Source organism: Geotrypetes seraphini, chromosome 1, assembly GCF_902459505.1.
Source record: "Geotrypetes seraphini chromosome 1, aGeoSer1.1, whole genome shotgun sequence".
NCBI classification, from domain to species: Eukaryota; Metazoa; Chordata; class Amphibia; order Gymnophiona; family Dermophiidae; genus Geotrypetes; species Geotrypetes seraphini.
In genome coordinates, this window is record NC_047084.1 from 157,961,709 (window position 1) to 157,986,626 (window position 24,918).

Below are 24,918 nucleotides of genomic sequence, written 5' to 3' on the forward strand. Positions count from 1 at the left end.
TACCCCTGAGCAAATTGTATCTCAGGTTCAAATTGATAATTATTTGGCTCAGGTACAGCTCCCTGAATTGACACCTGAAGAAGCGGAACAATTGTCTGCTCCTATTTTAGAAGATGAAACTCAGTGGGCGATCTCTACTCTAGCTTATGGGAAAGCTTCACGAATCGATTTTATAAATGTTTTCGGCATTTACTTGTGGGCCCCCTTACTCGGGCTTTTAATAGTCTGGAATTGGGTATGGAGCTGCCTTATTCATGGAGATTAGCGGGAGTAACGCTTATTTTGAAACCTGGTAAAGATTCTGCGCAATGTGGATCATATCGTCCAATCTCATTGCTAGATACCGACTATAAGATCTTTACAAAAATTTTAGCTCGTAGGTTGCAATGTTATATGCCTTATTTAGTACATGACGACCAGGCGGGTTTCATTGAGGGGAGACAAACTTTTGATAATATCCGTAGATTGCTTCATTTGATTTGGTTTGTACAGCATGAGAAATTGCCAGCCTTGCTTCTGAGTGTAGATGCCGAAAAGGCTTTTGATAGGGTGTCTTGGCCATTTTTGTTGAGCACTCTATCAGCTATGGGTGTTGGAGGAAAATTTTTTACGTGGATTCAGATTCTCTATACAAAACCTTTAGCAGCTCTTCGTATTAATGGGAGTTATACGGATACTTTTCAGTTAGCCCGAGGAACCAGACAAGGCTGTGTGCTTTCGCCGTTACTTTTTGCGTTGGCTATGGAGCCTTTAGCCTCTCCTCTTCACGATGGAGAATATAACCAACATTCCGGAACCCGAGGAGATCATAATAGGAGACCAAGACGATAAGCTGGTCGATTTAGAGGTAAGCCAAGAGGATGTACTCAAGCAGATTGACAGACTAAAGAGCGACAAATCGCCAGGTCCGGACGGCATTCACCCAAGGGTACTCAAGGAACTAAAAGACGAAATAGCGGAGCCACTTCAACAGATATGCAACCTATCCTTAAAAACCGGAGAGATCCCGGAGGATTGGAAAATAGCAAATGTCACGCCCATCTTCAAGAAGGGAGCAAGGGGGGACCCGGGAAACTACAGGCCGGTGAACCTGACCTCAGTCCCGGGAAAGATGATGGAGGCACTGATTAAAGACAGCATCTGTGAGCACATCGAAAAAAATGGGCAGCTAAAACCGAGTCAACATGGCTTCTGTAAAGGTAGGTCATGCCTCACAAACTTATTGTACTTCTTTGAGGGAGTGAACAGCCAGGTGGATAAAGGGGAATCTATAGACATCATTTACCTTGACTTCCAAAAAGCCTTCGACAAGGTGCCACACGAGAGACTGCTTAAAAAGATATGGAACCACGGGGTACAAGGGGAGGTCCACCGATGGATCAAAAACTGGCTGGCAAACAGGAAGCAGAGGGTTGGCGTAAAGGGCCACTACTCAGACTGGAAGGGGGTCACGAGCGGAGTTCCGCAAGGGTCAGTGCTGGGACCGCTCCTGTTCAATATCTACATAAATGACCTAGAGGCGGGAACCAAGTGTGAGGTCATTAAATTTGCAGATGACACCAAACTATACAGCAGGGCTCAAACCAGGGAAGACTGTGAAGATCTCCAAAAGGATCTAACGCAGCTGGAAAAGTGGGCCGAAAATGGCAGATGAGCTTCAACGTGGGGAAATGCAAGGTCATGCAATTGGGGAAAAAAAACCCGATGTTCACATACAAAATGGGGGGGAACACCACGGGTCAGTAACCTGAAGAGAGACCTGGGAGTGATGGTAGACGCAACACTGAAGGCATCGGTGCAATGCGCCACAGCCTCTAGGAAAGCAAACAGAATGTTGGGTATCATTAAGAAGGGTATTATGACCAGGACGAAAGATGTCATCATGCCACTGTATCGTGCAATGGTGCAGCCTCATCTGGAGTACTGTGTCCAGTATTGGTCACCGTACCTCAAGAAAGACATGGCGGTACTTGAGGGAGTACAAAGAAGAGCAACTAAACTGATAAAGGGAATGGAAAATCTCCCATATACAGACAGATTGAAGCAGTTGGGACTTTTCTCCCTGGAGAAGCGAAGATTTAGAGGAGACATGATAGAAACCTTCAAGATCCTGAAGGGCATAGAAAAAGTAGACAGGGACAAATTTTTCAAATTAAGGGGCACCACAAGCACAAGGGGGCACTCGGAGAAATTGGAAGGGGACAGGTTTAGAACAAATGCTAGGAAGTTCTTTTTCACTCAGAGGGTGGTGGATACATGGAACGCGCTTCCAGAGGCTGTTGTAGACAAGAAAACATTAAATGGTTTCAAAGAAGGTTTGGATAGATTCCTAGAAGAAAAAGGGATTGAGGGGTATAGATAGGTATAGACCATTGCTCAGGCAATGGGCCTGATGGGCCGCCGCGGGAGCGGACCGCTGGGCAGGATGGACCTATGGTCTGCCCCAGCGGAGGCAACTTCTTATGTTCGTGCCCAGCACTCTATTCACGGAATGATATGTGATGGGCTTTCTACTAAGTTGCTGATGTTTGCTGATGATGATATTTTCACGATAACTAATCCATGTGTTTCCCTTTCGGGGATTATAGATGAATTGACATGTTATGGTGCAGTTTCAGGTTTTCGTACTAATATGGATAAGTCAGAGATATTGAATTTATCAGTGCACCCTAGGGATTGTGATTTTTTGAAGGCTAAATATCCTTTTAAATGGGCATCTAAATTTCTTCGTTATCTGGGAATTAATGTACCAGCACAGCTCTGTTCTTTATTTGATATTAATTATCCACCACTTTTGCAATTCCTTTGGGCTGATTTGGATAGATGGGAGAATACTTCTTTATCTTGGTATGGTCGCATTCAAAGTGTGAAGATGTTAGTTTTACCGAAATTACTCTAACTTTTTCAAGCTTTGCCAATTCCTTTGTCTGCTGCTTTCTTTTGTGGGGTGGCCAGAAAAATTTTTAAATACATTTGGAAGAGTCGACCCCCGCGGGTACCAAGGAGTGTGTTGCATCAATTTCGAACTCAGGGGGGCATGGCGGTATCTTGCCTGCGGCGTTATTATGTGGCAATCTTTTGAAATCTTTTTTGAATTGGTGTAAGGACAGATCAAAGAGCTGGGTTCGCTTGGAAAAAATTTTGGGTTCTGAAGAACTTTGTTGGGTGATCCCTTGGTTAACAGTGGAAGAGGCTCGACAATTATTTAAAGGGGCTAACCCTTTTTTGCATCATACATTTGTGGTGTGGGTCCGGACGCGTATTTGGTTTTTCTCTTCTCGATTGTATTTTCGTAGCACCCCATTGTGGGTGGCGTCGGGTTTTGCACCTGGAAAGCTTGATCGTCGCTTCCGTGTTTGGGCCCAACAGGGTCTTATGGATTTGGGGGATTTTGTGGAAGACGGCCGATTGATATCATTTACAGAATTAAGGGAAGCTTATGATCTACCGTTGACTGATCATTTCCGCTATCGTCAGGTGATGGATTTTATTGGTCACAGGGCTCTTAGTGATCTTTGTTTGGAGGAAACCACCCTGGAGTGGGCGATTATGGGTAGTAGTGGTAAGGGGTGTATTACTAGATTCTATAAAGCCCTTATTCAACAACAGGCTCCCCCGATTAAATATCTATCTCTTTGGGAGGGACTCTTGCGTCCAGTGCCGCCGACTGTTAACTGGGAGCGGGTGTTTAGTCGCCTGCTTCGAGTTTCTATAGCTAGCTCTTTGGTGGAAAATGGATACAAGATGCTTTATCAATGGTACCTTACACCCCAGCGTCTTCATCTTATGTATCCTCAAGTATCTAACTTATGTTGGAGACGTTGTGGTCAGTTGGGTACCTTTCTTCACATTTGGTGGGACTGCCCGAGGGTGGTACCATATTGGGATATGGTTTTTGAGCTATTGTCTGATATTTTAAGCACTACGCTTACTCGAAATATGGGTAGTGCTCTTTTACATCTCCCCTTGGTTCCATTGACTGCTAATGCCCATAAATTGGCTTGTTTTATTTTTACTGCTGCTCGACTTTTATTGGCAGCTTATTGGAAACAGTCTTTTCCTCCAGGTTGGACTCATTTATTACGAAAAGTAGATTTTATTTTTCGTATGTCTAAATTGACGGCATTGACAAAGACTCGTCTTACCCCCTTTTTTAAGGTTTGGAATCCCTATATTCGGTGGTGTGAAAATCCCTCATGACCTATGGTTAGCCATATTTTTGTTATTATTCTTTGTAACCCTCATGTATAGCTTTTAGATAAGTTATGTTTTTGATTTTGGGGTGGGATGGGAGGGGGGGTTTGATTTTGATGGATGTGATCTTGTGCATTGTACTGAAGATTTACGGTACAACTTTAGATTTCAATTTTTTCTTTGGATTTGGGGGTGAGGGGTTTGGGGAGAGTGTGTCTTTTTGTGAATTTTTGGATTTATATTGGCTGTACCTCTGAGTTTTTGTATTGTATTTTGAAAACCTTTTCAATAAACAAATTTATAAAAAAAAAAAAAAAGAATATGTAGTGTTTCCAGCTCAGATGTTAGCATTTAAAAGTCATTTGCAGATTGAGTCATTTCTTCTTTGAAAATGAGATTTTAATTGTAAGTCTCTTGATCTTTAGTGTTAGACATGTAAAAAAACTTACGAAGATTGTGTTCTGTTATGCACCAAGGAAAGAGTTGTTAGTGGACTATAAAACTTTTAAGTCTTTTTAAATTTTGGCAACTATTACTTATAGTAAATGATGACAGATAAAGACCGGCATGGTCCATGCAGTCTACCCAGCAGTCACATATATTATATTTTACTTGCTAAGTTCTGCTGTAAGATGTCTTCTTCCCCCGAAATATGCAAGACATGTGCTCAGATGATATTTGCTCCTGATCCATCCTTGTCATTTTCAAGGCTCAGTCCATAAAAATCTGTCCTGCCCTAGTAACATAGTAAATGACGGTAGATAAAGACCCGAATGGTCCATCCAGTCTGCCCAACCATACCTGCTCCATAAATTAATCATTTAATTTAAATGGTCCTTTTTCTTAGATATTTCTGGGCCAGAAACCCAGAGCCCTGTGCTTAGGTTCCATCTACTAGAGTCTCCATCAAAGCTCATCTTAACCATCCCAGCCATCGAAACCCTCCTCAACCCATTCTTAACTGAATGTTCATATATGGGACTCAGGCCATGCAAGCCTGCCCAATACTGGCCTTAGTTCTTTCAATGTATACGCATTATTTTCTGATTAGAGATCCTCTTTGTTCATCCCTCAGCTACCAAGGTGCCATCAAAACCCATTCCAGGCCCTAAGTCCGTCTGGTATGGTCTACACTGCCCCACTGCTGGCGATGCCATTTTAAGCACCATTCCTGCATATCATATATGAAATTATAGCTGTTGATCTGTCAAGTTATGTTTTGATGCTACACTCCTTTCTATTTAGGAATTTTTTTGTGTCTATCCCACGTATTTTTTGAATTCCGTCATTGTTTGGTTTTGTCTCCTTCACCTCCTCTAGAAGGACATTCCAAGCATTCACCACCCTCCATGAAAAAGTATTTCCTGGCATCATTCCTGAGTCAGACCCACCCCTTCCCTCCCCCCCTCCCCTCCGATAATCTAAATTCATGTCCTCTTGTTCTACCAACTTCCCTCCTCTGGAAAAGATTTGTTTATTAATACCTCTCAAATCTTTGAAAATCTGTATCATATCATCCCTTTTTTTTCCTTTCCTCCAGGGTGTACATGTTCAGGTCAAGTGTTTCCTTGTATGTCTTCTGGCAAAAATCCCATACCATTTTTGACGCTTTACTCTGAAGCACTTCATCTTGGCTGCATTAGTTGGACTATCACGGGTCTACACCTTTGTGGATAGACTGAATAAATTTACATTTTACAAGATCACATTGATAGTCTCTTTTCTTTGGAAAATCCATTGTCTCATCCCACTTCTAGTCTGACCACTTCATCTTTTTACATTCTTGGCAAGATATGGCCTCCAAAACTGAACGCACTAATTCAAGAAGGCCTTCATCAATGAATTGTACAAGGGGCATCAACATCTCCTTTCTTCTTCTGGTTATACTCTTCTATGTAGCCCAGCATTCTTCTAGCCATAGCCACTGCCTTGTTGCATTGTTTCATCACCTTGAGATCCTCAGACACCATCACCCCAAGTCCCTTTCCTGAGCTGTGCTTATCAATATCTCTCTCCTCCATCCCAAGTACATCACTCTGCACTTCTTTGCATTAAAGTTTCACTGCCAGACTTTTAACGTTCTTCTAATTTTCAGAGATCTCTTCTCATGGTTTCTACTCTCTCTGGGGTATCTAACTTCATGTCATCCAAAAAAAGTCAGACTTCTTCTAACCCTTCAGCAATGTCTTTCCCAAAGATATTAAACAGAATTGACCACAGTACCGACCCCTGGGGCACGCCACTACTTAACTTACATTACATTACATTACATTACATTAGTGATTTCTATTCCGCTTGTGCCTTGCGGTTCTAAGCGGATTACAAGTTAGAAGACTGGACATTTCCAGTAGCATTGCAGTACAAATAATCAAGAATGCGTTAAGTTACAATTGTTATTCTGGACTTTTCCAGGATAAATTGGTAGTAGATAGTAGATAGTGATAGGTTGTTTAGACGAATAGAGATAATATTGTCCGGATTCTGTTGTTTAGACTTCCTTTCCTTTCAAAGTTTATTGACCTGCCACCTTCATCCTGTGCTAGTGGTATTACAAACCTTTGTTATAAGAAAAACACCAGGTTAGGGCCAGCTGCTGGGGGAGGGAAGGGTTGAGGTTTCCATCTTCCACTCTAGCTTCAGTGGTCAAGACTAGAAAGCAAGGCTAATCCAGAGATGTAATAGAAATGTCTTCAGATGCATCTCTTTTATGATAGATCACAGCTAAACTTGGCTTCCTAGTCTGAGCCAGGAGGTTAGCCTGGCTCAGTTTCACTAGGTTAATGATTTCCAGGAAAGCGATAATACCTCAACAGCTAGGACTTTTTTATGAGTACTGTTGTAGGACAAGCAAATGGACAGTTGTTTATCCTCATACCTTGCTATCATGTTTGGTTTACAGCACTAATGTCTTCTCACAATGAAGTAAGCCAATGGCAGAAGCTCAAATCAAATGAAGCAGATTGAAACAGAGCTTGAGAAATTGGGAGTTTGCATAGGCCAGCTGGAAGAACTGAAGTATCATAAGGCAAGTGGCCTCAGATGTCAGGCAGGCATTTTATGGGATCTAGAGAGAATGTAGCATTATACTATGACTCATGAATAGAAAAGGGTAGAACCATGAGTTTGAAGACGTGTAGAATATAATTGAAAGCCTTGTAATGAAGAGGAGAGCCAAGCAATATGGGAAAATTAAGAGAGATGGTTTTTATTATTAAAATAGTCTTGCATGGACTAAAGCAAAGATTTCTGGAATCAGTGCTGCTTTGATTTATTTTTAGAATGCCCCAGTACTATTCTAAGGCTTGGCAGTCACACAAACAATAAAATATGAACATTAAAACTGGGTCAGAACTCAGATCCATCTAGCCCACCATCCTGTTTGCAACTGTTGTCAGTCCAGATGACAACTATCTCAGCGTTCCAAAAAGTAACAAGATTCCACATAGTTGGGCCCCCCCATAGGGATAAGCAGGGGCATCCACCAGAACTGTTTTAATGGTTATGGAATTTATCCAAACTTTATGTAAATCCGGTTGCCCTAACTGCTTCTACCACATCATCCAGCCACACATTCTAGTGCTGACCTCCGTGTTGAGTGAGAAATATTTCTCCAATTAGTTTTAAGTGAACTACTTCATTTAAAACTAATTGGCAAAATATTTCAACTTTGCATAGAATTTTTGACTTGGCAAATTCTTGGCATGTCCCCTAGTTTTTTGTACTTTTGAAAAAAGTAAATGAGATTCCACTCTACTAAGGATTTTGTAGACCTTCAAAAACAGTAAAGCTATCACCACATAATATAAAAAGAGCCCAATAAAATAAGGGAAACCGTTTGCAAAATCCAACATGGAAAAATGTGAAAGAGCAGACTGGTCCTATCGGAGCCTGATCTGATCTTGATTTGTTATGCAGTCTGGGTATTAAATGCACAGGAAAGTCCACGGTTTGTACAACTCTGGGGCTCTTTGATGAGGTAAAGTATTTAGGTGTTGTGGTGGATTTGAATTTGACTGTCAAAAGTCATGCTCAGGAATTAATTTAAAAAAAAAAATATATAGATATATAATATATATCTATATAGATATACTGTTTATTTATTTATTTATTTTCATATTATGCCTTTTCAATAGAATTTGACCATACTTGTCTCTTGGTATTTTCAGGGTCATTTTGCAGTCAATGGCCCCGTCATGTTTGGACTATTGTAATCTTGTGCTCTTGGGTTGACCAGGAACTTTGTTGAGTGCATTACAGGTCACTCAGAATTCAGTGGTTAAAACCCTTTTTTGTTTGGAAAGAACTGAGCATGTCACTGAATACTATGTGAAGCTATACTGGTTGAAATTAGAAGATTCTTATACATTTCAGGTTGCTTGTGATGGTATATTTGTGTTTGAATGGTTTGGCTCCTACAAGCAGGAAAGGAGAAGCAGAAGGAGAGAACAGGAGAGGAGACGAAGAGGCAGGAGAGAGCAAGGGGCATCGGCGAGAGGTAGCTCCGCCCACCCCAAACATTATCCACCAGAGCTCCTCCTTAAAAGGGGAGGGGCCAACAGAGCTGAGTTACTCAGGTTTGGGCAGGCAAGCAGGAGAGAGAAGCAGAAGGAGAGACAGTGCAGGAGAGAACAGGAGAGGGGAAGAAGAGACAGGAGAGAGCAAGGAGCATCGACGAGAGAAACCAAGAAGTGACTCAGGGGAACTTAAATGGCCGAGCCAGATCCAGGAGGAGGTATGTGTACTAGAGGGAACCTAGCAGCTGGAGAAGCCGGTTTGAAGGACCTGGCACTGACAGAGTTTGTAGGACTCTAATGCATTTACTAACCCTGCCTTTGTTCTAGTGCATGCTAAGACCCGGGACCTAATGCTGCCTAACTGTTCCCTGCACATGGAATAAAGACTGTTTGGGGCGTGGCATTCCCTATGGAGGAGGGAACTTGTGTTTAAGAAAGCCTAGGGAAAAGCCTAACTGTTTTATTTGAAGAACACAAACTTATAGGAGCCTGTGAAGAGACAGGCTCTGCACTACTGTTGAATAAAATAGTTTTTTTGTTTTGAATGCCCAGAGTGTAGTCTATTTGTCCGGCTATGCAACCCTTCTCCTGAGTAAGCTGCCCTACTCTATCACAGGGTACAAGTTATTGTATCAATGGTATCTAACACTGGTACAACTCCACCGTATTAGCGTAAGTATGTCTGATCTATGCTGGGGAGAATGTGGGGAGCGGGGAACTTTTATACATATCTGGTGGTAGTGTCTCCATGCTGGTTTCCGATTGGACTATGGTCTTTAACTGGCTTACAGAAATATGTGGGGTTCAAGTACTACAAGATATGGGATGTGGACTTTTGAATATCAAATTAACTGGAGTATTATGCGGAAAATTCCATAGGCTTAACCATAATGGTTGCACATTTGATATGGGAAGCAGTTTGGAAACAACCTAGGACTCCCACAAGACAGCAAGTGAGGGCCAAGGGTGGACTACGTGTATCAAATGTCTAATCTTAATGCTCTGCGCTATAATGGAGTAAGTTCTACATTCAATGGTGTGAGCATTTAGAATAATTTAAGAGAAAATGGGATGTGATATGTTTTGGTTCACCTTGCCCACTGACAGCTTGAGGATGGGGGGACGAGATTTGTTAGCCAATTCATGTTATAATATGCACTGTACCAAAGAACGGGGGCACATATAGTTACTGCGGATGGACAGACTGGATGGGCCATTTGGCCTTTATCTGCCATCATGTTTCTGTATATGTTGTGTGTTTCAGTGCTGGGTTGTATGTTGTAATTAGCTTATTTGGTTAAATAAAAACTTACCCTCTCTTTTACTAAGGTGCGCTATGCTTTTTAGCGCACGGTAAATATTAGCACGTGCTAAACACACGCTAAGCGCTAGCGCGTGCATGTTATCCTTTGGACGTGTTAGAGGTTGGTGCATGCGTTGATTTAGTGCACGCTAAAACGCTTAGCACACCTTAGTAAAAGAGGGCCTTAGTACTACTCGAAAGGGTCCAGAGAAGAGCGACTAAAATGGTTAAGAGGCTGGAGGAGGTGTCGTACAGCGAGAGATTAGAGAAACTGGGCCTCTTCTCCCTTGAAAAGAGGAGACTGAGAGGGGACATGATTGAAACGTTCAAGATACTAAAGGGAATAGACTTAGTAGATAAAGACAGGTTGTTCACCCTCTCCAAGGCGGAGAGAACGAGAGGGCACTCTGTAAAGTTAAAAGGGGATAGATTCCGTACAAACGTAAGGAAGTTCTTCTTCACCCAGAGAGTGGTGGAAAACTGGAACGCTCTTCCGGAGTCTGTTATAGGGGAAAACACCCTCCAGGGATTCAAGACAAAGTTGGACAAGTCCCTGCTAGACCAGAACGTAAACAGGTAAGGCTATACTCATTTAGGACTCTGGTCCTTTACCTAAGGGCTGCTGCGGGCACGGACTGCTGGGCACGATGGACCACTGGTCTGACCCAGCAGCGGCAATTCTTATGTTTTTAAAACAATCTAAGTCATAAAACTGAAAACCACATTTTACATACTCCACTTTAATAATTAATAATAATAATTTTATTCTTATATACCGCCATACCCAGCGAGTTCTAGGCGGTTTACATCACTTAGCAAATGACCTGCATTGACAAGCAGATTTACAATGAATTACAACAATTTACAACAGTCTGCAAAGAAGGGTAGATTTACAACGATTTATCAGAAATTGCAGCTTTGATCGAACTAGACAAAGGATGTAGAGAGTAGGAAAAAGGGAAGGTCTAGAGAAGGAGGAGAGGAGGAGGGGTGGGCGAGGTGTTGTGTGGGGTGAGGGGATAATTAAGGATCGTGTTTGCTGAATAGGTAGGTTTTGAGTAGTTTTCTGAAGGCAAGGTAAGTGGGGGCCTCGAGTATCATTTGGGCTAGCCATGGGTTCAGCTTGGCTGCTTGAAAGGCGAAAGTTTTATCGAAGAATCTTTTGAGATGACAGTGTTTTAGCGAAGGGAAGGCGAACAGTTGAATTCTGCGTGATTTCTTGTTGTTGCAATAAAAGGTTAAAGTGGGTGTTGATGTAGCTTGGAGAAGCACCGTTTACCGATTTGTAGCAGAAGCATGCGAATTTAAAAAGCACTCTAGATTCGAATGGCAGGCAGTGTAGTTGGTGGTAGAAAGGGGTGACATGTTCCCATTTCTTTAGGCCAAAGATGAGGCGCACTGCGGTATTTTGGATTATTTTTAGTCTCCTGGTAGTTTTCTTTGTAGCGTTAAGGAAAATGATGTTGCAGTAGTCAAGAATGCTGAGGATGGAGGATTGTACAAGTAGGCGGAATGGAGTGTCATTGAAGTATTTTTTTATGGTGCGTAGTTTCCAAAGTACAGAGAGGCTTTTCCTAACGATGAGGTCGGTATGGTTTTCTAGGGATAGGTTTTTGTCCAGCGTGACTCCCAGGATTTTTATGGTCGGTTCGAGGGGGAAGGTCATTCCTTTTAGTTGAATTGAGGTTTCCTTGATTTTATCTTTGGGGGAGGCTAGGAAGAATTTTACTCTAATCTTATCCTGTACTCTGAGGTTCCTCAACTCACCTGTCTTTCTTCTCAGAATGCTGTACACCAACCAGTAGACATATTTTTTCTTCAGATTCATAAACCAAAATTCTGTAAATTAATACCATGAAATTCCTAATGACAAAAGCTCTGAACAAGCACAGTTCCATCGAGGGCTGACATGAGGGTCTAGGAAGGAAGATCAGCCCTCGCAGTTTCCACATGACATTGATATATGGAGAGGGTGGGGGGGGCACTGTGTCTTCTGGCCCTGCACAGATGAAGTTTGTGTATAGGCCTCTCCAGATTTCTCCATCCTGAAAAATGAGGGTGGAGAGAGAGAAAGGGCTTTAGGACTTTCTGCCACTGGAGTGCTTGGAGGGGTGGGGGGTTTTGGGGGTGGTTGGGGTTTGGATTCTTGGTTGGGATCATTTGTCTCCGCGCAGACACCACGCGGTAGACTCTTTCATCGTGTGTTTTGGTTTGTTTCTGGTTGTATCTGTTTCCAGATTATTGTATATTCCTTTTGTATTTTCATAATAAAACTTTGGAAAAAAAAAAAAAAGGGCTTTAGGACTGCACAGTCTCCCAAAACCCTGATACCATCCTACCCTCACCCCCAAGTATTAGGCTTAAGCTGGTTTACAACACATTTTACACAGGATTGTGTCTGGCTTCTTGCTTTCCTTTCTTTAATTTATAAACCACTAGAGAGAGACTTCATGGCAGGGCCACACATTATTCATCTTCTTCTTGTTGGGATGAATTGTGTTGTGTTTGCCCTGCAATATGTGGTTGAAATGACCAGCAGGCTCATAACATCTGTATGCGTGGTGGGTAATGACAAAAGTTCCTGTGAGTAGATGGTAGCCTGTCTCATCCTCATCTGCACAAGCCTCAAGCAATTATCTCCCTCTATGTCCCCCCCCCCACATGAGCTTCGCTCTGCTGGCAAGTCCCTCCTGTCTGTGCCCTTTTCTTCAACTGCCAACTCCAGACTCCCTTCCACTTTGCTGCACCTTATGCTTGGAACAAGCAGCCCAAATCCCTATGGCAGGCTCATTCTCTGGCAGTGTTCAAGGCTCTTCGAGAGGGCTTTCGACGCCTAACTCCTCTCACCTTATGTGCTGTATCCCCAACCCTATATGTCATGTTTATCTGTCCAAGTTAGATTGTAAGCTCTTCCAAACAGGGACCATCTATAAATGTCAAAATGAACAGTGCTGCATATGCCTTTCCGTGCTATATAAAAGATTAGTAGTAGTAGCGACAAAACTCATGGGACGGGGAAATTGAGTTCCTACGGGGACAAATTTGTCCCTGTGTCATTCTCTCTACTGTTTATAATAGACATAAATCCCTTGGGCTTTACCACAGAAAGGTAATATTTTAAACGTATGTAAAGAACTAAACAATATTATAAATGCTTTCCCATGTGTAAAACATTCTTTGCTCACTGAACAACCATTGTAATATTCCCATGTGTGCATTAGCCAGTCTCCCCACGTACATCTAGTTCAAAAAGCTGAAAGCTGCAATTGTCTGGCTTATTGATACTCTCCCAACTTTTACAAACAAGAGATAATTTTGCTTCTTGACCTTTTTTTTTTTTAATGATTCCAAGTTATATATTCCAAGACAGCCAACTCTTGTTACAGAGAGACAGACTCAATCCAATCAATAAGAACATTTACCAAAAGAAAATAAAAAAAAGGGAAAATTCACATTCAATCAAATCCATCTTCCATGCCACAAATAAAGAAGAGACAAAGCAAATATCAGGAAGCTCCGGACCATAAAACTATATTTTGAGTTTTCTTCTTATAAACTTCTAGGGCAGGGGTGCCCAATATGTCGATCACGATCGACCGGTAGCTCGGGAAGGCAACGCGAGTCGATCGCGGAGCCCATCCCGGGCTCCATGATAGATTCGTGTTGCCATCCTGATCTACCGGGCCAATCAGTCTTCCTCTCCCCGACATCCCCTACCGCCGCCCCAAGCTCTCCCTGCAGAAGCGTCGGACTGACCAGCATTTCTCTCCCCGACATCAATTCTGACATTGGAGAGGAAGTTCTGGGCCAGCCAATAGCTGCCTGGCTGGCCCAGAACTTCCTCTCCAACATCAGAATTGACGTCGGGGAGCGGAATGCTGGTCAGCGCGATGATTCTGCAGGGAGAGCTTGGGGCGGCAGTGGCTTGGGGGCATGTTTCACGATGGTGGTGACGGCGGCAAACCTAGGGCTTGGGGGAGGGCAGAGAGACAGAAAGAAGGGGGGGCAGGGAGACAAAGAAAGAAGGGAGACAGAAAGAAAGGAGGAACAGGGAGACCGAAAGAAAGGGGGCATGGAGAGAGAGAGAAAGAAAGGGAGACAGAAAGAAAGAAGGGGGCAGGGAGAAAGAAAGAAAAAGTTGGGGGAGAGAATGAGGTCTGGAGGAAAGGAAGCATACAGGAGGCTGAAAGAAGGGAAGAAATATTGGATGCATAATCAGAAGAAGAAAGTTCAACCAGACTCATGAAATCACCAGACAACAAAGGTAGGAAAAATGATTTTATTTTCAATTTAGTGATCAAAATGTGTCCGTTTTGAGAGTTTATACCTGCTGTCTATATTTTGCACTATGGCTCCCTTTACTAAACCGCAATAGTGGTTTTTAGTGCATGGAGCCTATGACAGTCGAGAGCAGTGCAGGGCATTCAGCACAGCTCCCTGTGCTAAAAACTGCTATTGGCGGTTTAGTAGAAAGGGAGGGGGTATATTTGTCTATTTTTGTATGGTTGTTACTGAGGTGACATTGCATAGAGTCATCTGCCTTGACCTCTTTGAAAACCCCTCCGGAATATGAATGATAATTAACATTTTCTCTGCCTTTTATTGTGCTTTGTGGGTTTTTTATTTTTATTTTATTGGTCATTTTAAAAGTAGCTTGCAACCCCTGTTCTAGGGCAATCCCTGTTCTAGGGCAACCCCTGTTCTAAGTCAATCATTACTATTGAGTCTTCTTGATTACTGTAATGTAGTTTATTTAACATGTACAGTGGTGCCTCGCATAACGGACGCCTCGCACAGCGAACGCTGCGCACAACGAACTTTATGTCTTGATTCGTACAACGAACTTCGTTTCACACAACGAAGTCGCCCGAGCTGCATCCTTCCGCGCAGGCACTGCGCTTAACTGCCCTCTCTCCGCCTGGCTCCCTCTTGCCCCCCCCCCCGACTCCCCGACACGATCGGGGCAAGAGGGAGCCCAAGCCCTCTTGCCCCCCCGACTCCCCGACACGATCGGGGCAAGAGGGAGCTCAAGCCCTCTTGCCCCCCCGACTCCCCGACACGATCGGGGCAAGAGGGAGCCCAAGCCCTCTTGCCCCCCCGACTCCCCGACACGATCGGGGCAAGAGGGAGCTCAAGCCCTCTTGCCCCCCCGACTCCCCGACACGATCGGGGCAAGAGGGATCCCAAGCCCTCTTGCCCCCCCGACTCCCCGACACGATCGGGCCAGGAGGGAGCCCAAGTCCTCCTGGCCACGGCGACCCCCTAACCCCACCCTGCACTACATTACGGGCAGGAGGGATCCCAGGCCCTCCTGCCCTCGACGCAATCCCCCCCTCCCCCCAACGACCGCCCCCCCCAAGAACCTCCGACCGCCCCCCAGCCGACCCGCGACCCCCCTGGCCGACCCCCACGACACCCCCAACCCCCTTCCCCGTACCTTTCTGTAGTTGGCCGGACAGACGGGAGCCAAACCCGCCTGTCCGGCAGGCAGCCAACGACGGAATGAGGCCGGATTGGCCCATCCGTCCCAAAGCTCCGCCTACTGGTGGGGCCTAAGGCGCCTGGGCCAATCAGAATAGGCCCGGGAGCCTTAGGTCCCTCCTGGGGGCGGGGCCTGAGGCACATGGGCCCAACCCGACCATGTGCCTCAGGCCCTGCCCCCAGGAGGGACCTAAGGCTCCCGGGCCTATTCTGATTGGCCCAGGCGCCTTAGGCCCCACCAGTAGGCGGAGCTTTGGGACGGATGGGCCAATCCGGCCTCATTCCGTCGTTGGCTGCCTGCCGGACAGGCGGGTTTGGCTCCCGTCTGTCCGGCCAACTACAGAAAGGTACGGGGAAGGGGGTTGGGGGTGTCGTGGGGGTCGGCCAGGGGGGTCGCGGGTCGGCTGGGGGGGCGGTCGGAGGTTCTTGGGTGGGGCGGTCGTTGGGGGGAGGGGGGGTTTGCGTCGAGGGCAGGAGGGCCTGGGATCCCTCCTGCCCGTAATGTAGTGCAGGGTGGGGTTAGGGGGTCGCCGTGGCCAGGAGGACTTGGGCTCCCTCCTGGCCCGATATTGTCGGGGAGTTGGGGAATCGGCGGGGCAAGAGGGCTTGGGCTCCCTCTTGCCCCGATCGTGTCGGGGAGTCGGGGGGGGCAAGAGGGCTTGGGCTCCCTCTTGCCCCGATCGTGTCGGGGAGTCGGGGGGGGCAAGAGGGCTGGGGCTCCCTCTTGCCCCGATCGTGTCGGGGAGTCGGGGGGCAAGAGGGCTTGGGCTCCCTCTTGCCCCGATCGTGTCGGGGAGTCGGGGGGGGGGGGGCAAGAGGGCTTGGGCTCCCTCTTGCCCCGATCGTGTCGGGGAGTCGGGGGGGCAAGAGGGCTTGGGCTCCCTCTTGCCCCGATCGTGTCGGGGAGTCGGGGGGCAAGAGGGCTTGGGCTCCCTCTTGCCCCGATCGTGTCGGGGAGTCGGGGGGGCAAGAGGGCTTGAGCTCCCTCTTGCCCCGATCGTGTCGGGGGTGCCAGGGACCACACGGAGTCACCCACCGTACCACCCGATTCGGGTAAGCGCAGGTATCGGTGGGTGGCTTATTTGCGGGGGGGTGCCTTATTTTACATTTTTTTCTAAAAAGGGGGGGCTGTCTTATTTGATGGCCCTGCCTTATCATCGGGGAAACACGGTAGAAAAAAAAAAAAAATGAACAGTTAAGTCCCAGTTTTTGCCGCTGAGACTCTGCCCTCTCTCACTGTAAAATTAGACTCTACTTAGTCTGTCTTTAAATTTAAAAAATGTGTGTTGTTTTAAAAAACAATTATGTTTTTAGATGTATCTAAATAAAAATAATAACCAAAAATTTATCTTTTTTTATGTCATCTTAGCATATTTTATGCTGCAGAACGAATTATTTTTTTTTACATGTATTCTTATGGGAAAACGCGTTTCACATAACGAATGTTTCGCATAACAAACTTGCTCCTGGAACCAATTAAGTTCGTTGTGTGAGGCACCACTGTACTAAGAAAGAGTTGTCTAGACTTAGATTAATTCAGAATACGGCAGTAAGAATGATTTATGGTTTGGAGAAGTATGATCATGTGACTCCATTCTACCGTGAGTTGCACTGGCTCCCGATGGAGGCTCGAGCACTGTTTAAGTTGGGTTGTCTTTGTTATAAAGTCGTGAGTGGCACTTCTCCTATTTATAGGTTTGATAGATTTCTCATAGCATTTCATAAATACAGTAGAAAATCTCTTGCCCTGTTCATGTTTCCAATTTTTGACCCATCTGTGCACATCCCCTTCCACCCCGTGGCTCCACAGCTTCTTTAGTAGGCACTCATGGGGTACCTTGTCGAAGGCTTTTTGGAAATCCAGATATATGATGTCTATAGGGTCAACTTTGTCCAGTTGTTCGCTTATCCCCTCAAAGAAATGCAGTAGCTTCATTTGGCATGATCTTCCTTTACAGAAACCATGCTGGCTTGTTCTCAACAGACAATTTTTTTCTATGTGCTCACTGATTCTTTCCTTGATCAATGATTCGGCCATCTTCCCCGGAACTGAGGTTAAGCTCACCAGTCTGTAGTTCCCTGGGTCGCCTCTCGATCCTTTTTTGAAAATAGGTGTAACATTTGCTATCCTCCAGGATTACCCCTGATTACAAATCTGCCGCAGTATGAGACACTGGTAGTAGCAGCAGTGGCATAGTAAGGGGGGTGGTCCACCCTGGCGCCATGTTGGGGGCACCAACACCCCTCTGCCATCTCCCACTCCTCCCCTCATCATGCGCGTGTCCCCCTTCCCTCCAAGTTGTTCACCACCACGAGCAGCAACTTTATCTTGCTCCTCACAGCTGAGTCGTCTCTCTTGCTGACGTCACTTCTGGCTGCCACGCGTAGGAAGTAAAGCCAACGAGAGAGACGACGGGGTCGCGAGGAGCATCTCCCCACTCCGTTTTTGGCTTTTCGGTGCCATGGTGATGGCACGTCGTGCTCAGCCAAGCAGCTGCTGCCATTGGTCGCCATCTCCTGGAAGGCTCCATCATGTGTATGCTCTCTACTGCTGCAACAGCCACCGATCTCCTGTCTCTCTATCTCCCCATCTCTCTCGCAGCGGCTGCGCTAATAATAATTGACAGGATGAGGTGATGGTGTGTGCATGGATCGAAAGCAGCAGGAGGAATAATAAGAAAAAAAAAAACCACGAATGACTTGGGTCGTGAACTCTGAATCACAAATTCGCGGGGGAGTACTGTGTAGAAAGGAGTTCTCTGGTATTTGATGTGTGTGTTTAAGAACTTGAAAAAGTTTATTGTTAAAATGTATAAACAGGGAGATTAGAAGAGGAGCCTTACCAAGATGGCGTCCTGAAGGATTTTGGAAGAACAGTCGTGCCCTTTTTCCCGATTTGATGATGAAAAGGAAGTCTAAGATCTGGGTTTATCCAACGGAACCTGGGCCAGTTCCACAGGTATTGGGCCCGATGAATGCATTTGTCGAGCGAGGCACTGGGGTAGAACCAAATGAGAAGTCCTCAGCTGGAAGAGGAAGTGAGACAGAGCCCTCTTGAGCTTCCCTCGAGGCAGTCAGCCTCTCTCCGGAGGAGCGGAGATCGCCGAACAGCCATGCCCTCGATTTTGTCAGAGAAGAGCAAGGCAGCAATGCTGGAGGGTAGTGAGGAGACTGAAGACCTCGCAGTACAGGGAGTTTCCACCACCTCAGCATTGTTTTCAGCACCAACCGGTGCCTTGGTTTTGACTGGTTACCTACAAGAATCTGCCACAGTGATGTTGCCTTCAGGTACTGTGTTTAAAGAGGTAGAATCTGCCTTTCTATTTCTCCTTTGAAGGAACCCCCAGTAGTTGACTTGGACTCAATATGAGAAGCAATTTCCATGTTAGTCGTCCCTTGGGACTTCAATTCAAAAACTAGCTGTACAAATTTCTGGATCATCATTAGAAACTTCTAAATTACAATAGAAATTGGGGAACTTAGAGTTCAAAGTCCTGGACCAAGAGAAAAAATTAGAAAGTATAGGAGAACAAAATCAGCTCCTAATGAGAGAAAATGGTTATATTAACAATAAATTATAACATACATAGTAACATAGTAGATGATGGCAGATAAAGACCCGAATGGTTCATCCAGTCTGCCCAACCTGATTCAATTTAAATTTTTTTTATTTTTTCTTCTTAGCTATTTCTGGGCAAGATCCAAAACTTTACCCGGTACTGTGCTTGGGTTCCAACTGCCGAAATCTCTGTTAAGACTTACTCCAGCCCATCTACACCCTCCCAGCCATTGAAGCCTTCCCCAGCCCATCCTCTCTCAAATGGCCATATACAGTACTGGCCTTAGTTCGATATTTAATATTATTTTCTGATGCTAAATCCTCTGTGTTCATCCCACGCTTCTTTGAACTCAGTCATAGTTTTCCTCTCCACCACCTCTCTCGAGAGCGCATTCCAGGCATCCACTACCCTCTCCGTAAAGTAGAATTTCCTAATATTGCCCCTGAATCTACCACCCCTCAACCAAATTATGTCCTCTGGTTTTACCATTTTCCTTTCTCTGGAAAAGATTTTGTTCTACGTTAATAACCTTCAAGTATTTGAACGTCTGAAATGGAGATATTGGAGAACGCAACACAGAGACAGAACCTCAGATTGATTAATTTTCCTATAGTTCCTACATCTTCTGCTTTAGATTTGTTCAAGAGATATCTTTCTGAGGTTTTAAAGGTGCCTGAGTCTTCATATCCTCCTATCTCAAAGATTTACTATCTTCCTTTGGGAAAGAAAAAATTGAGTGAAGATCAATTTGATCCAGGGAACTGAAGCTCTAAACATAACAGAATTTTTGGAAAAATCTGATTCTGAACTAGTTCAAACGGCTACCTTGTTAGTTCAGTTGGCATTAGATTCTGATAGAGAATGGTTATTAAAGATGTTCTTTAAAATTGTTTATGACCCATAGAATTAGAATGTATCCTGATGTGTCCAGAATAACACAGAAAAAAAGGAAGCCATTTCTGTTACTACGACCCCAAGGGCTCCTTTTACCAAGGTGCGCTAGTGGTTTTAGCACGCGCGCTAGCTGCTACCGCCTTCTTTTAATCAGGCGGTAATTTTTCGGCTAGCGTGCGTGCTAATCGTGTGCGTGCACTAAAAACGCTAGCGCACCTTCGTAAAAGGAGCCCCCAAGTCTTAAAACTGGGAGCATCTTTTGTTTTAAGATTTCCCTGTAAGTGTTTGGTTAACTTCCCAGGAGATAGACACTATTTTTTTTTTTATTTATTTATTTTTTTTTTTTAAAATCTTCACAGCTATCCAGATTTATTGTAAGTAAAGGGCAGATTTTGACTTGTATACCTGTTAATATCCAAGAATAAAGCTCAAATAGATAGACCAGGCCAACCTTCATTTTTCCTCATTTTTCTTTTCTTTGATTAACTTAATTTGATAATTCTGTTCATTTCAGGTTTTCCTCCTCCATAGATAGAGGAGTGTGTGGCGCAGTGGTTGGATCTACAGCCTCAGCACCCTGGGGTTGTGGGTTCAAAACCCCGCGCTGCTCCTTGTGACCCTGGGCAAGTCACTTAATCCTCCACAGCCCCAGGTACGTTAGATAGATTGTGAGCCCACAGGGACAGATAGGGAAAATGCTTGAGTACCTGATTGTAAAAACCGCTTAGATGACCTTGATAGGCGGTATATAAAATCCTAATAAAATCCTAAATCCTAAAGTCTCAGTATAATAAGATGCTTTCTTAATTTTATTTTAAAATTTCCTTTTAAATGTTTCTGTTACCTAGACTGTTTATTTCTGTATATGATGTATTTTTGGATCATGTTAAATTAGAAATTTAATAAACATAATTTTAAAAAAATGTATCAACAGATGATCTTAAAGCAGTCCAATGAATCCATTAGGTGGCTTGTGCGAAGCTGCAATTATTTAAAAAAATAACTAAAATGTTAATGTGTGGATAACAAAAGAAAAAAAAACAACTGCAGAGACAATGTACAAAGCGCCAGATTACTTTATTGATAAAATATGGTAATCTCAGTGTTAAAATGCGGGACCTGACATGGGCTGTGTTTCGGAGAAACACGCCTTTCTCAGGGGTTCAGATTGAATAAAATCACAATTGTGGAGAACCGTGGAGGTCACAAATGCAATGACAAATCGAGAGCAATAAATGCTGCCCGATAATATCCTGCTGCTGCTACGCAGTGTTAAAACAGTAATGTCAACTTAAAAATAAATTGCATAGGAAAGTTATATAATAAGCCTAGCTGCAGCATGTTGAATTGTAACATAGGTCTTTGCTCTTGGGGTTTAGGGAAGTCCTTGGACTAGGAAACAATTAACACAAGTTGCTTTTTCATTTCTAGTAACAAAATTGGCATGGGTCACCTTTGGTGTTGCCCCACTATACCTCATTGATAGATTTGTTATCATGGCACATGAGAAGAGTAGAAAATCTCATGCCCTATTTACATTCCCTCTGGTTAAGGGTTGTAAAAGTAAGAAATATCATGGGCGTTGTCTTTCCTATCAAGCAGCTTCTTATGACAAAGATTACTGATTAGATCCACATCTTATGAACATTATAGAAAACTTTTGAAGACTTTTTTCTTTTTTCCAAATTTTCCGATAGCATAATCTTTTGTTAACCGCATTGAACTAAGGGTTATGCAGTCTAGAAATTTGCTATTATGTTATGTTAGATGGATTCAGATTTGCAACCCAAGCTCCTAAGGAAGGAAGAGCTTCACTTCTCGTTCTTATGTCCTTCTAGATCACCTGCCTGCAAGACTTCTTTGGGGATGATGATGTCTTCATTGCCTGCGGACCTGAGAAGTACCGATATGCTCTAGATGACTTTGTATTGGATCAGAGTGGTAAGGTTTTAAATCTCTTATGCATTTGACTGAGGAAAGGGTTAATACTAACTTCCTTTTATAAACATACAGAAAAAGAACCCTTATCTCAACTAGCTTGTTCATGGGTATCTGTTTACTGTGCTGCGACATATCTTTGTAATCATGAATTTTGTAGTAGGAAACAAACAGTGAAGGAGACTCTGGTGCCCAAGACTCGACATGATCGTGTTTTGGCCCCAATGGGCCTGCCTTAGGAGTCTGAAATCTGAATGCTGGTATGTACACTATTCTCCTAAAGGAGTCAAAACCCAATATAATAAAGCGTTAAAAGTGGCTCTTAAAACCGACTTGGCGGTCATAATAAAAGCTTGGCTTGCATATGTTCGGGTTGGCTTCTAAGGTCTGGTCAAGTGTGTGCAGCATCAGTTTTCACATCCAGAAACAGGAAATCAGCATTGGTATAATTTCAGTCCTCCTTGTAGAGGGTATTGGTAAGGGAAACTCCATGTTGGCATGTCAACCTCTGATGCTGCAGACACTTGATCAGACATTAGAAGTCCACCCAACCATACACAAGCCAAGCTTTTGTTAGGACTGCCAAGTCGGCTTTAATAGCCACTTTTAATGCTTTATTGTATTGGTTTTATTATTATTATTATATAATATAATATAATAAACTAAAACTTAACCTTATATACCGGGTCTTCAACCAAATGAAGATCGACACGGTTAACAATAAATTAAATAAATAAAGTCAACTGAAATACAAGAGAGTTAGTTTTCAAAATGTTTAGCGAATAAAAAAAGTTTTAGAAGTTTACGGAAGAGTTGGAAGGAACTGGGATACCTCAAAATTAAGGGAAGTTCATTCCATAATTGGGGAAATTTAAACGCCAGAGAGCTGCTAAAATTCTTAACTCCTTGAATTCCTTTCCCAGAAGGAAGAGAAAGTTTAAATCGATGAATGTCTCTCGCATATGAAAATCTATAAACATTCCATAGCAGAGGAACAAGAGGACCAAAGATACCATGTAAAATCTTAAAAACAATACATAAACACTTAAACTGAATTCTAAAATAAACCGGGAGCCAATGGAGAGAGAAAAGCAAAGGAGTCACATGGTCGAATTTGCTCTTTCCATAGATCAACTTTGCGGTGGAATTCTGAATCAATTGTAGTCTTTGAAGGCAGTTCTTAGTGATGCCAAGATAAATGGTGTTACAATAATCTAACCGGGATTAGACCAAAACAGAAAAATGAAGTTGATGGAAAAGAGATCTGACCTTCCTCAACATTCGTAAGCTGAAAAAGCATTTCTTAACCAGAGAGTTATATTATAATATAATATAGTTTTATTATATTATATTGGTTTTTGATTTCTTTAGAAGAATAGTGTACATACCATCATTCAGATTTCAGACTCCTGAGGCAGGCCTATTGGGGCCGAAACATGATCTTGTCAAGTTTTGATACACTTGGGCACCAGAGTCTCCTTTGCTGTTTGTTTCCTACTTTCCGATTTTTGGGGATGTTAGTATCTCTTGCTTTCCTGTGATCATGGATTTCATGCCATCCCTGTGCATTTCTTCAGCATCTCCCTCTCTTCAACTTACTATTACTACTATTTATCCCTTATATAGCGCTGAAAGGCATACGCAGCGCTGTACCTTTTGACATTTAATAGCCAGCCCCTGCTCGGAAGAGCTTAGAGTCTTAACTTGGACAGACATATATGACATATAGGGTTGGGGATGCAGAATCCAAGATGAGAGGAGTTAGGAGTTGAAAGCTCTCTCAAAGAGGTGGGTTTTTAACTTAGGCTTGAACACTGCCAGTGACGGCGCACGCCGTAGGGATTCGGGGAGTTTGTTCCAGGCATAAGGTGCAGCAAGATAGAATGGACGGAGTCTGGAGTTGGCAGAGGATGGGAAGCGCATGGCCCCCCCAATCTGGATTTATTTCTCTATGAAAATGCCACTGCCTCGCACTTTGATGTGGAGGGGGGTAATACCTTAATGAAGTCACTGCTGTGGTAAGCTTGCCAATTTCTTGTATTCCAGTGTACCATCAGAAAGTCTTTCCTCTTCTGTCCTCAAACATTCAGATTTTTTTTTCTGTAATTCTCAGTATATGAGCAGAAAGAATCCCTTTAAATCTAAATGTTCCATTTTAAAGATACTTATCGGTTTAGGAAAAGGGCTACAACCAAACAGGAAAGGGCCAAATCACTGTGATAAAGCAGAACAAAAAGCTGAATGGCATGCAAGGCTATATAAAAAAAACAACAACCTATCAACAGGAAATGATTGTAAAGTTGCTCTAGTACACTCTCCCTTGAGTATTGTGTCTAATTTTGGAGGCTGGATCTGGAAAAGGATATTGAAAGAATGAAAATAGTTCAGACAAAAACACTACCATCAGAGGCTCCAAATAGGGAAGCTTAAGGGAAAGTGGGAATGGTGCCACTGAATACTCTTAACAGACTGCCTCAGCGCTGTCTGGGTAGTGCCAGGGTGGTATATAAGGAGGAGTGAGAATGAGTTATCCGGAGAAGAACTGCTATCCGGATAGCAGTTTGAATATCACCATTTTCTGAATGCCCAGCACTGCATAACCATAAGTTCAATGCAGTTTGCAAAAATTACATAATCTACAAAAAAGGGCCATAGATAACTTCTCAGACAAGTACTTGGGAAAAAGATAAGACTTCAATTGTTTCCTAAAGTGTTCATAAGAGAGATAAGTAAGTAACAGTGAACGAAAGTCTTTGTCGTGAAAAACTGCTTGAAATGAAAGCAGATGATCATGGTATTTCTTGCCTTTACAGCCTTTAACAGAGGGAAATGCAAACAAAGCATGTGATTTTCTAATATTCTTATGGGATGCAATTGAAAATCTATCAGCTAAATAAAGTGGGGCTTGGCCATAGATGACTTTGTAACATATGCAACCCAGTTTAAAGATAATGTGTGCCTCCACGGGGAGCCAGTGCAACTCACGGTAGAAAGAGGTCACATGATTATATTTTTTTAGACCTTAAATCAGTCT

At 43.6% G+C, this 24,918-nt stretch overlaps 1 protein-coding gene across 3 annotated transcripts in view; it reads left to right on the forward strand.

Annotated features, from left to right (window-relative positions):
* The window catches only part of DCLK2 (doublecortin like kinase 2), a 330,587-nt gene that overhangs the window by 108,083 nt on the left and 197,586 nt on the right, over positions 1 to 24,918 (forward strand). For all 3 annotated transcript variants that reach the window (XR_004539097.1, XM_033940515.1, XM_033940524.1), the window contains exon 3: positions 21,785 to 21,887. Coding sequence is in view for 2 of the 3 variants with exons in the window: in XM_033940515.1 (XP_033796406.1) it covers positions 21,785 to 21,887 (103 nt within the window). In the remaining variant the exon portion in view is untranslated. The remainder of the gene's footprint in view (positions 1 to 21,784; positions 21,888 to 24,918) is intronic.